Raw genomic sequence first — 12788 nt, 5'->3', positions numbered from 1 at the left:
CAACATAGGAAAGCAGGATCACCAGCAAGAGAACGAGAGCACAGATACATGGAATCAGGACCAGCAATAGGAACCGGAGGAGGTTAGCAGTCGCCAGCTTCTGAGAGCAGCCATTGCCCATGTTATTGTCATCAGCTCTCAAGACCTAAAGTAAAAGAGGAAAATGCAACATGGTTTTAGTTTTACAATACATGGTATGAAATTTTAGGTTACAGCTATCCATTTAGAACAGCACATTCCAAAAAGATTTTACGGTTTGTGGTTTAGGGTATGAAATGAGCTTAGTCAACAAATCATGCCAATAAATGAACAGATAACTGTACATCTACATTCAGGGAAGAGCAAACTATCTATTTCTGAAACATTTTTCAGAAGTACATAGGCTTTTAACAATATCCCATTTTGCTTTTTTAAAACATATTTGTCAATTTGGTATGATTCCAAAGGGCTATGATGACCATGGCAAAACCTTACCCTGGCCCAAAGCTATGACAGAAGTGAAGGCTGCCTAATACAGTGATAAAAAATTGGTAAGTAGGTGTAGACAGAATATTATCCAGACTTCGTTCTTTTTTGTCTCATTAGTCTAAACCAAATGTGAATGAATCTGGATAAAATAAGTTTTTGGCCATTAATAATTCAGCCAGGCTCACTGTTACTGACCATGCATTTAGTGACAAGTTGAAACATAAGGAGGAGCCTGCCTGATTGCCAATAAAACGCTAACAACTCTGAGGACATCCTCAGCTGTCCATGTTACCCCTGCAGCCCATCCTGTGTGAGAGGATGTCAAAGTGCAACAACGATGGTTCAGGTAAAGTTCTTGTCTTCAAATACTTCACATTTTGCTTAGTTCAATCTCTTGCCAGAAATGATATCTGGAAATTCATTTATTACAGATGGCTAGCTTAAAGCAGTGACTTCAAAAAAACATCTGAGATGGTACTAAAAGGGCTTTGAATAACTACAAGAAACTCTCCGGGTCTCCTTAATGAAGGCATTTCTCATGATTCTCTCTTGGACTTCTGACTGCATTTTCTCCTCTGACAGTTTCAGAACTTGAACTATAACCTCAGTGTAACTACCTCCTGAATCTCTCTTGCATCCTGTACTCCTTTCAGAGTTACACTACATACTTCCAATGCCTGGTGGGTAGCAGCATCTCTTTTTAACAAGTCCAAAATTAAGACGAACCTTCTCTCTATCTTCAAACTAGTTCTTCTCCTGACTTTCATATTTGTGTTTACAGAAATTCCTCCATTCCAATATGGGGAGTGGAATCCAAAGACTCCCCATTTCATCATCCCCCTATGCTGTACATCACCAGGTTTTGTTGGTTCTTCCTCTTAATAAATGACAAACTTTTTTTAAAAAAAATGAATGACCTTTGAGAAAGAGCCTTATAATAATCAAGAAGTTGTTCTAACACAATGGCCCTGTAATATTCTCAGGACTTCCTGACCAGTATTGGATTATTTCCCATGGATGCAAAGGCAATTTTGAAGGGTTCTTCTGAATTGCAAGGCATATGTGATTCCCATTTCTGCTTTATTCTCTCTATAAGGGAATATAGGTTCACTAACCCATATTGCAAGCAGTGTTCACTACATAATATGATGACACCTTCTGTAATTTTAAGAATTCTCCATGAGAGACATTATTTGAAATAACTTGTGTTGTTAACTTGAGAAGAACTTCATTTCCTAGGTTAATGTCTTACTGATCCATTGTACCTGGATTAAGCTACCAGCCAATGTGTTATAATTTACAGTTAATTTACAACTGATCTTCAAGAAGACAATTGATCTTCAAGAAGACAAGAAGATAAGTGTACAACACTTATCTACAAAAAAATCAATCAATAAATAAAAGTGTGGGACTACAGGCCAACAAAGTTAGTGGTAGAAACAAGTTGATACTTGTTTATTTTACTTAGTTATTGAATACCTACTAATTATAATAATAGTGATGGATACGACAATGACTTCAAACCACTGTCTCTCAAAAGCTCACAGTCTTGTAGGAGAGATGAAATGTACGTGACTATATTGCAAGGTAGCAAATGATAAGCACCATGACACTTATAGCTAAAGTGATATAAGAATTCAAAAGATAGAAATACGATTTCTTGCTGGAAGATCACGTAAGACATTGTAGAGAGAGCAACCCTGAATCAGCCATAATTCTGAGAAAAATACCCCGGAAAAAGTCTGTTACGAGTTAAAAAAAGTTGCAAAGTATTTAACTTCTACAACAATGAAGAAGCTTCCTTGCTAAGGTGATCACAGAAGCATTATAGGAATAACCTTGGCTCATTGCCATCTGGACTCCTGGAGCCAGATACATCTCATTTGGCATTTATAAGTAAAGAGTCAGTGGAGAAAATGCTAGAGGCCCATTTTAATATGTCATCTAAGTAGATATCAAGTACCGGACCTCCAAAAACGATATTCATGATTAGACCAAATATTTTCTTCAGTGACAAGAGAATTGATTGCTTTTTTTTTTTTTTTTTTTTTGAGATAGAGTCTCGTTCTGTTGCCCAGGCTGGAGTGCAGTGGCACAATCTTGGCTCACTGCAACCTCCACCTTCAAGGTTCACGCGATTCTCCTACCTCAGCCTCCTGAATAGCTGAGATTATAGGCACGAACCACCACTCCCGGCTAATTTTTTGTGCATTTTTAATAGAGACAGAGTTTCACTATGTTGGCCAGACTGGTCTCGAACTCCTGACCCCATGATCCACCCGCCTCGGCCTCCTAAAGTGCTGGGATCACAGGTGTAAGCCACCACGCCCAGCCAGAGAATTGATTGCTTTTTTCAAAGGGAGAGGAGGAAGAAATAGGTAGGAGAAATTCAATACTTCAACACTTTCTTCTTGAATAACTTGCATAACTTTCCTCTTGCACTCATGGCCACTTAGGACTGTTGCAAATGCCACATTATGCACAGGCCCTTGGAGGTTCCTCTGAACACAAGGCAACTCTCAGACTTCACTGTTCAGTAAATGCCAGGTGAAATGAACAACCAGAATCATCCTTAAGCTTTGTTTCAATGGACTCTAAACAATCCTCCCTTCAAATGGCATCCCTCTTCCACAAGCACCTTCCTCAGCCTTGAAACTAAGCTGAGCACAGGCACAGCATTCCATGGCAAGGGTAGGGAATGACGCATCTGATTGGACCTGCACATATTTGTAAAGCATGTCATTCTTTTGTGTTTTGTTTGTTGTTGTTTTTATTTTTGGTTTTGGTTTTGGGCTTTTGTTTGTTTGTTTTTGGTGTTTTGTTTTGTTCTGAGACAGGGTCTCACTCTGTTGCCCAGGCTGGAGTGCAGTGGCATGATCTCGGCTCATTGCAACCTCTGCCTCCTGGGCTCAAGCGATTCTCCTGCCTCAGTCTCCTGAGTGACTGGGACAACGGGTATGCACCATCCATCACGCCCAGCTAATTTTTTTTGTGGAGACAGGATTTCACCATGGTGCTCTGGCTGATCTCAAACTTCTGGGCTCAAGTGATCCACCCACCTCAACCTTCCAAATGTTCTTATGTTTTACTAATCTTGTTACTGAAAATGCGTTTCTTCTATCTTAAGAACTACATTTATTTTAAAAACTGTCATGTTGTTTTATATAATGTACACTGGCACAGTGTACCATTGTACCACAAGTGTATGCTATCTTGGTATCATTTGAGAGGTCAAAATTTCAGAGAGCCAGTTCCTCTTTCTTGAAGCACTTTCTTCCTTTGGCTTCTCTTTCTCCTACCTCTCTGGTCATTCCTTCTCTTTCTGTAGGCTCAGTTCTCACATTCACTCGCTCCCCAGGCAATGTCACCCACACATTTAACTTCAATTAGCAGCCCTCCATAGGTGACTCACATCTTTAAATAACAACCATAGATCTCTCCTCTGATCTCCAGACCATTATATGCAACTGACCACTTGACATCTCCTCACTGGAGGTTGTAAAAGTAGCTCAAACTCAACAAGTCTGGAACCAAATAAACAATTTTCATCCCCATATCTGGTATTCTTCCAGGGTTTGCAATCTCAAAAAAGGTAATTGCACAACTATCATGTGTCAGGCATTGTTTGGGCACTTGGGATATATTAATATGCAAAACGAAACTCTCTAGTCTCATAGATGCTACATTATAGTAAAAATAAACATATCTCTCCTGAAATACTGCAAATACCTCCTCCTATCTGGTTTACCTATATTTATCCATGCACTCCCTAACCTGTTCTCCACACTATAGCCAGAGTAAGAAAGAGGCTGTATTATCTTTGCATGATGAGAAAAAACAACGTGAAAAATGACCCCAAAGCTGAACTAATTCAAGAATGCAGAGCCTGGAACCAGAGCTGATCATGAGAACCATGCACCCAGAGGTTCTGGGGAGGGCTTTGGATTTACATTAGGGTGTACGAGGTTTTGAGTCCATTTTATCAAGTTTGCAAAGGTCAAGGAGATTATAGTTGACATTTCAAGTACATAAGTCTTTACCCTCTTTTACCTTCAGGCAGCATTTGACTTTGTCAACACATGGTGCATTCCTGAGGGCACATCCACATCTGCGAATGGCAGACAATATTTGAGAGCTTGTTTGGAGCTTCTAGCTGGGGGGTGCACCTACTTGAATACCCCTGACCAAAGGTGGGTCCTCATCTATCAGGGATGGTTGTCCTTTCAAATATTCCTGCCTCCTAAAGTGCTGGGATCACAGGCTTGAGCCACCGCGTCCAGCCGAGGATTATTTTCTAATTGGTTGGATTACCTTTTGGGATAAATTTTACATCTTAAATATATAGAACAGGGATCAGAAAACTAGTCTATGGACCAAACTCAGCACACCTAGTATTTTTGTACATACAGTTTTATTGGATACAGCCATGTTCATTTGTTTATATTCTGTCTATACTGCTCTGCTGCTACCACAACAACATTGAGTAGTTGCAACAGAGATCATATGGTACTCAAAGCCTAAAATCTTTACTATCTGATCCTTTATAGAAAAAGTATGTGAGCCCCTGATGTAGTGTATCAGTGTATATCTGCATATATGTGTATTTTTAAATTTGCATGTTTAATTTGATAATCAAACTAAAATATAAATTCTTTTAAGAAAATTGTATTTTAATCTCTTCATCAGGGCTTTTAATGAAATATGATATAATTGTACAGGGGGTAAATTAGCAGACAAAACTATTTGTTGCTGTAGTGCAAAGTTACTCCAGAAAAGGTTGAAAGATAAAAATAATCTTCAAAGTAGAAAAAAAATTATCAAGACTATATATGTGGCTGGGCACAATGGCTCATACCTATAACACCAGCACTTTGGGAGGCTGAGGCAGGAGGATTATTTGAGCCCAGGAGTTCAAGGTCAAACTGGACAATATAGTGAGACCTCATTCTCTACAAAAAGAAAAAAAATTAATGTTAGCCAAGCATGGTGGTGGTTGCCTGTAGTCCCAGCTACTTAGGAAGCTGAGGTGGGAGGACTGCTTGAACCCATGAGACTGAGGTTGCAGTGAGCCAAGATCGTACCACTGCACTGCAGCCTGGGAGACAGAACGAGACCCTGGGTCCAATAAATAAATAAATAAATACTATATGCACTACATTAGGAGAAAGGAAAGCACTAGTTTCAGAAACATTCAAGCTGAAAGAGTACCACAACATGCATCATAGACTATAGGAACCAACAAATACTCATAAGATTTTAGAGCTAGAAAGTACAAATTTATTCCTGCTTCTTTAAAAACACAATCATAGCAGAAGTCATACCAATTCAGTCTATTTCTTGCTATATATGCAAATATTGCCCTTTTCTCATCAGTGAATGCTCTGTATCTAGAACAGTACCTGAACACGGTCAGGAGTGAGTGGATAAACACTTACTGAATAAATGAATTAATTAAATTTCCTAAATAAAAATTACTTTGTACATAATTATGCAAATAACTACTTCTTACAGAGTCTATTCCTAAATCATCCAAAAATCCTTCAAGTAGAAAATGTATTTGGCAAGAAGTAAAAATATAAATAATAACCACAATTGCATACTAATATGATGTGTGCACCTGTTGACTACTGCACAACTCCTTACACCTTGGAATCAGATCAGACACCGCCACCCCTCATTGCCTGCTCCACATGGATTCTTTTATAGCACAACTTTTGCATAGCAACCGCCAAGAACCCAGCTTTGTGGAGACAGGACAATATCAAAAGGAATATAGCACAATCTAATGTTGAAACTGTGAGCTACCTCAAGCTAGTATTTCATGTGATGACCAATAAATGTCAAGTATTGCTGCATTTGCCTCAAAAACTAAAAATATCCAGCAAAGTCCCTTGAGTCACTGCAGCAACCTGGAATACAACAGCACACAGTTTGGAAACCGTAGTCCAAGTCCTTGCTTATTTATTTCTCCCAATACCTAATTTAAAAACAAACAAAACAAAACCTATCCCTTGACCATTCCAAGGTTTTGCCAAACATATGCTGTCTTTAGCTCTGAAAGCAATAATATGCACTCAGAGAAATTGTCTACAAAGAGATTAACATCAGCCTGCTATTTCTTAAGGTACAGCATCAGACATAGAGATATGTTGATATTTTTATTTTAAACAAGATTTGTTTAATTGCCATCAAAGATCAGGCAAACTTGAGGCAGCATTTAAACTGTTTCTGATAAGCAGAATATTTTGAAATGTGAAGATTAATTCTGTCTGCCTAATGTGACATCATACCATGGATTTTATTAAATGCCAAAATTATTCTTACCAAAATTAAATACCAAAATGTTCTTAAATAAAATTATGAAACTACGTAGACTTAGTTAATACAAGATGGTTAGTCAACACAGTCTGTGAACTATATTTAGATGTACAAACAGTACTTGCTAGAGGTTATCCTAATTCATATGCCAATCTGGTGGATTTAGCTAAAATTCTATTTATTGTTTGAAGTTTCTGATATTACCAAGCCAAAATGTCAAACTGTTCTCAAACCAAAATGAGAATGTTCATTTTAATAGATGGGATTGTATGCAAAATTATGGCAGAATTCAATGACCATTTGTCTTATCACAAAATATTTGCTTACAATGTTAAAAACAAACAACTAAAAAGAAAAAAATCATCCAAAATCAACACTATGTATTGGCTTGAGACAAATTTAGTACCTTAATTCTTTAGGTAGGAAGATGATAAACTGCAAATATACTCTTCCATTTCAGCAAAGCAAGGACCAGCCTCAAGGATAATAAAGTGACTCCTACTGGTGTGTCCTAAACAGGACACACAAGCTCCCTCTAAACACTGTGGGGGCATTACAGTGTCACATATTAATATACTCACGAATCTAAAGAAATGCAGACGCTGAGACTCTACTTGCGGCTAGATATTCAACTTGGAACTTTGTCCTGCACAATCATTATGCCAAAATGTGATTTGTGTTCTTTTTTCAGTCATAGAGATGGAGTTTTTCCAACCCATCTCCACTCTGTCCGTAGAGCAAAAATTAGTCAATTGTTACCCCCTCATTTAAGATGAAAAATGGACAGTGCTAGATGCTTCCCACTCTGTTCTTAAGAAATTATGAAAGTGACCCTCACATGAATTAAAAGTAGATTTGTTGAGTAACAGATTAATAATATGGATAGTTCTCAAGCCAGGCATCTGCAATTCTCTGCAATAATAGCTCTCACTCAACCAACAAGCAAAATGCCTCCAAAATCATCATGTCTTTTGGTGTGATGTTTGTTTTTAATATCCCAGGAAGCATAAAGAACACGCATCTGGTTTTCAGTAAGTCTTTTCATCCCATTTTCTGGCATGTAGTTGAAGCATATGAAGTTTAAATAACTCATGCAGTCTCTCAAAATGAAATTACTCAGTTCACACCAGAACACATGGTACTGCAAGCCAACTCTGCCCACATTTTCCCTTTGAAAATTAACAAAATAACAGCACCAGATAGTCCTCTCCCAAATTTCAGAATCACATATCCCAGAATGTAGATTCAATATGGAGACTAAATACCAACAAAATATGTATCCTATCAAGGAGACTAGATAATAATAACCCAGTACGCAGGTACCATATAACATTAGCGTTTCTGTTTTGAGGATACATTGTTTAGCTGAAGTCTGAACTGTGAGAGAGGAGATTGGAATGTTTCAAAGGCAACTTGTACAATACTTTCTCAGCCACTGAAAATCTACGTAACCTTATAAAGTCATCTTCCATTCTTAACCGTATCTCCATATCTGCAAATAAGGCATAAAAAGGTCTTTCTCCAACCACAAATACCCCAAAAGTAAAGTGAAATTAGTAAAGCAAAAGAAAAATGAAAAAAAAATGTTTCTTTCAAGTTCAGAAAGCTCAAGAGTCCTGATTTTTTTTTAACACATAGTTCAGAGCTTGCTCAATTTAGTTTCCCTGGAGGAAAGTTATTATCTTTATTTAAATGAGGAGATATCTTCAGAGGCAACAGGAGAATAGTTTAGCCTTTTAGGTAAATCCTATTTTCTTCAGAGCACTGTAGGAGGGTCATATTTCTGTAATAGTTACAGAAGATGATTTTGGGAAGAAACAGTAGGCTCTCATTATCCAGACAAGATAGATAGATAGGATCCTGTGTCCTTTTTGGAGATGACTTTGCCCTCAATCTCAAACTTGCCAATACTATCATTTTATGAAAGACACAAACTTTAAAGTAATAAAGTTTCCTTTTAGGTAGATACAATATCAGAACTCTTTCTGCATATATTGGAGAGTCTTAAAGGTCAGTTTTTCAGCCTATATTTTTTAAAACAATAGAGAATACGGGGGGAAAGAGGGTTGGGTTATCCATTTCTTGGGAAATTAAATATTTGATATTTATTGATAAAAATGTTCTAAATTTCACATCTTGATTATTCGTTACTACATCTCTAAGAAAGCTATGGCAAAATCCAAAGGAGTCAAACAGTTAACATAAAGCCAAACCCACATTTCATTTAGCGCTAAGGAGGCTCCTGAATTTGTGCAAATCTTAGAAACTTAATTGACTCACTAATCCTATAACAATGGAAATGTTGTGACTTTTAAAAATTGAAACAGATTGTCAAAGTGAGTAGAGAATTAAAAGATTGACTTTCTACAGCTGAAAATAATCAGGGAAAGCATACAAGACAAAGTGGATTTTATGCTCTACAACAATTCATTTCAGGCATTTCAATGCAAAGTAAAACATAAACAGATGTTGAAAACAATTAACCTACTGAACCTACCTGCTGAAAAGGAATCCTGCAGTGAAAAAATACAAGTAATGATGTTATGCATTAGATGAAGCAGCAATTTCTTTCTGAATACCTAAAGCAAAAGATGAATTCCAAACTTAACCTTCATCATATGTTTTGCTATAGTTCCATGAATATTCTAGTTGAAAAATGAGAAATTCTATGTTGAGGTTTCCATTACAAAACACGGCTATGTGACATGTTAAAATCCCAGTAATTTGGTTTATTCCACAAATGCTTATGTAACATCTATTCTGTGTTATAGGGCTATAAAGATGAAGAAAACATAGTCCCTGTCCTCGAGGAGTTAACAGCCTACCTCCAAGAAGATATACAGCTTCACAGGTGACTTCAATACCCTATGACTAGGGTAATGCAGACATGTAAAAAGTACAACAACAAATCAACCATAGGTGCAGTGTGAACTTTTGCACTGTAACAACAGTATTTCTTGAGCGTTCATTCCAATGAGCCTCAAAGCACATGTCTGTTGGTTGAAGGAGGAGGGGGGCCAAAGAGAAGTATTGTAATTGCTATTCCGAGAAGGACAATTTTTCACTGATGGACTCTCTCACATATTGCAGGATATTTGGCATCCCTGGCCACCACCTAATAAATGCCAGCCATTGCACATGCACACACACACGTGCACACACACACACACACTTACACACTCATTGTGACCAACAAATAGCTCCTACTTTATTTCCAAATGTTCTTTAGAGTACTGCCTTCCCTAGTTGAGAACCACTTGGGCCATTCAGCAATCATCTATTGAGCAATACGGTGTGGTCAGCTTGACTCTCTGGATACAAGGCACAGCCCTAAGTAAGCAAACTGTTACCCTTCCTATAGGCATTAATAAACACTAGCTCTTTCGGTAAGTACTAAGTCTTATGCCTTTTTTCCACAGAGGTATGGTACATTTAAAAAATAATAATCATTATGTCTCTTAATTGTGTGTGATCATCACCCTACCTGGAACACAAAGAACGCAGAATTTGAATGTCAACATCAATCGAATATCAATCAAAAAGAAATGACAGAATGTATTAAGTCCTTTAAAACATATACTACTAACTATATATATATATAACACTATATATATATAATATATAACACTATATATATAATATATAACACTATATATATAATATATAACACTATATATATATAATATATAACACTATATATATATATAATATATAACTAACATATACTGCTCTTGAACCAGGAGTCTTGAGAGAGTATGGAGTGGTACTAGGGTAGAACAACACACATGGAGTGATTATTTCTTGATCTGGCACAGAATGAGGCTTTAAGCCTTAGTGGACCCATACCAAACGTGGTCCATGTAGGACTTTAGACTTTGGACAGTCTCTGCAGCCTATGCCAGTTCCCAGTGTTTCAGCTGTGGCTGAGGTAGGATCAAGTTTTTAGCTTCTGGAGGTGAACAGGACAAAAGGTGCTGCCTGGAAACTACAAAACAGCTGAGATTCTTTGGTTCTCAAGAAGTAGATGTGAGCTTCTAGTTTTGACTATTTGTGCCAGTCTTAAAATAAGTATTAAACTGAAGAAAGGCTGCCCCAAATTCTATTCCTCCTTATGTTGTTTTAAGCTACATTCAGGGCCATGGAAAGAAAGAGACAAGGGGAGATCTCAATCCTTAAGATGCACAGAATTTGTTCACAGGTTCTAGCCACCCTCTATCACATGATCCTAAGTTCACTCTGGATTTGTTAAACAAATAATCTCTGACCCGGTCTCTAGATTTCATAGACCTAATTCATGGATTCAGCTGTAGATTTACCCTTCTACAGTTGGTAGATTTACCCTTCTACAGCTGGTAGACTTCATTTGAAAACAAAAATATACAAGGCTTTATCATCATGTATTCCTTCTTCTTGGGGTGAAGTAGGAACACAACTCAATAAAACTTTTGCAAATGCAAAGGCTAAAAAGGCAATTCAAAGGCCTGTGAATTAAACATCCTGTCTCTACAGAATGTTTATCTCAGGAGGTCAAAAAATATCTGGAATGGTTTGATAGTTCAGTCTTACTTTCAGAAAAAGTGTTGTTGACTAAACTACTAAATTAGAGGAAGACATAAGTTTCCTTAAGAGAAGGGTTGAGTTTTGAGCAGGTAGGCTGAGCAGATAAGAAGGAAAAAGTGAGACTCTGAAGGTCTGTGTGGATAGATATAGACGAGCAAGGAGTTGCACCCAGGTCTAATATGCTTAAAGAGTTTATTGGAAAGAGAGAGATGCTTCTGAGAACTACTAGACAATAAAGTATGGCTGGAACCCAAAGAAATCAAACAGAGGAAGAAAGACAAGTTCTCAGAAAACAAATGAATTGTCTGTCCCCAAAAGGTCAAGGATATGATAAATTACTAAAAGGCAGTTTTTTAAAAGCTGCAGATAGACATTTGATTGTAAAAACAACTGAGGAACCATGCCTAAAAGATTGGACAACTGGCCAGACAAGGTGGCTCACACCTGTAATCCCAGCACTTTGGGAGGCCAAGGAATCTGGATCACTTGAGCTCAGGAGTTCAGGACTACCCTGGGCAACATGGCAAAAACCCATCTCTAACAAAAATGCAAAAATTAGCCAGGCATGGTGGTGCACTCCTGTGGTCCCAGCTACCTGGGAGGCTGAGGTGGGAGGATCACTGGAGCCCAGGAAGTCAAGGCTGCAGTGAAATGTAATCATACCACTGCACTCCAGCCTAGGTGACAAAGAAAGACGCTGTCAAAAACAAAACAAACAAACAAACAAAAAAAAAGATTGGACAACTACGCCAAGCAGCTTTTGAAAATCTGGATATATTGAACAGGGTAAGATCTGGAAAATCAACATAAAATTATCCAATAATTCTTACGTATCAAGTTTCAGCCTGACACAGTTATTATAGGTGAGTACATAAGTACTGTGTGTGTGATATAATAGAAAATTTATGGAATTAGGAAAAAGAGAAGACATAGCAAAAATGAAAAATATTTAAAAGGGAGCTGGGCAACCCATAATAGATTGAGTCCAAGCCTAGGTTAGATGCGGATTTGAGAGGAGAACACCTTCTGGATAGGAATTAGCCAACTCAGGAGGATAATGGTAGACAAGATTTACTTGAACATGAAAGCATTCAGCAGACCCAGAATCTACTCATATTTCTCACTATGGGAGACTTCACAAAGGAAGTCTAGAAGAGCAAGTTGGAAAAGATCATGGCCAGAAAACAAAGAGAAACTAAAAGCAAACTGAGCAAAAATTACTGAACCTACAGAAAATATAGATAGGAAATGACTAAATTAAGAAGGAAGTTAAACTCTTGCAAACTCAACGGGGCCTTCCTAGAGGAAGAGGGGACAAACAGAGACAAAAATAGCCAGGGAAAGACAATCTCTTTACAAGGAGTAATAAAGGCTAATATGAGGAACCAACCACTCCTATGCAAAAAAGCAGGAGACAGAAGCAGCGAGAGACATGAAGGGAA

General features: G+C 37.7%; 1 protein-coding gene across 2 annotated transcripts in view; it reads right to left on the bottom strand.

The window, feature by feature from the left end:
• The window catches only part of CORIN (corin, serine peptidase), a 242760-nt gene that overhangs the window by 211652 nt on the left and 18320 nt on the right, over positions 1-12788 (bottom strand). For both annotated transcript variants that reach the window (XM_003816014.6, XM_063603826.1), the window contains exon 2: positions 1-145. In XM_003816014.6, coding sequence (XP_003816062.5) covers positions 1-145 — 145 coding nt within the window. The remainder of the gene's footprint in view (positions 146-12788) is intronic.

The sequence above is a fragment of the Pan paniscus genome, chromosome 3 (genome assembly GCF_029289425.2).
Source record: "Pan paniscus chromosome 3, NHGRI_mPanPan1-v2.0_pri, whole genome shotgun sequence".
Classification (NCBI taxonomy): Eukaryota; Metazoa; Chordata; class Mammalia; order Primates; family Hominidae; genus Pan; species Pan paniscus.
This window is presented reverse-complemented; position numbering and strand designations above follow the sequence as displayed.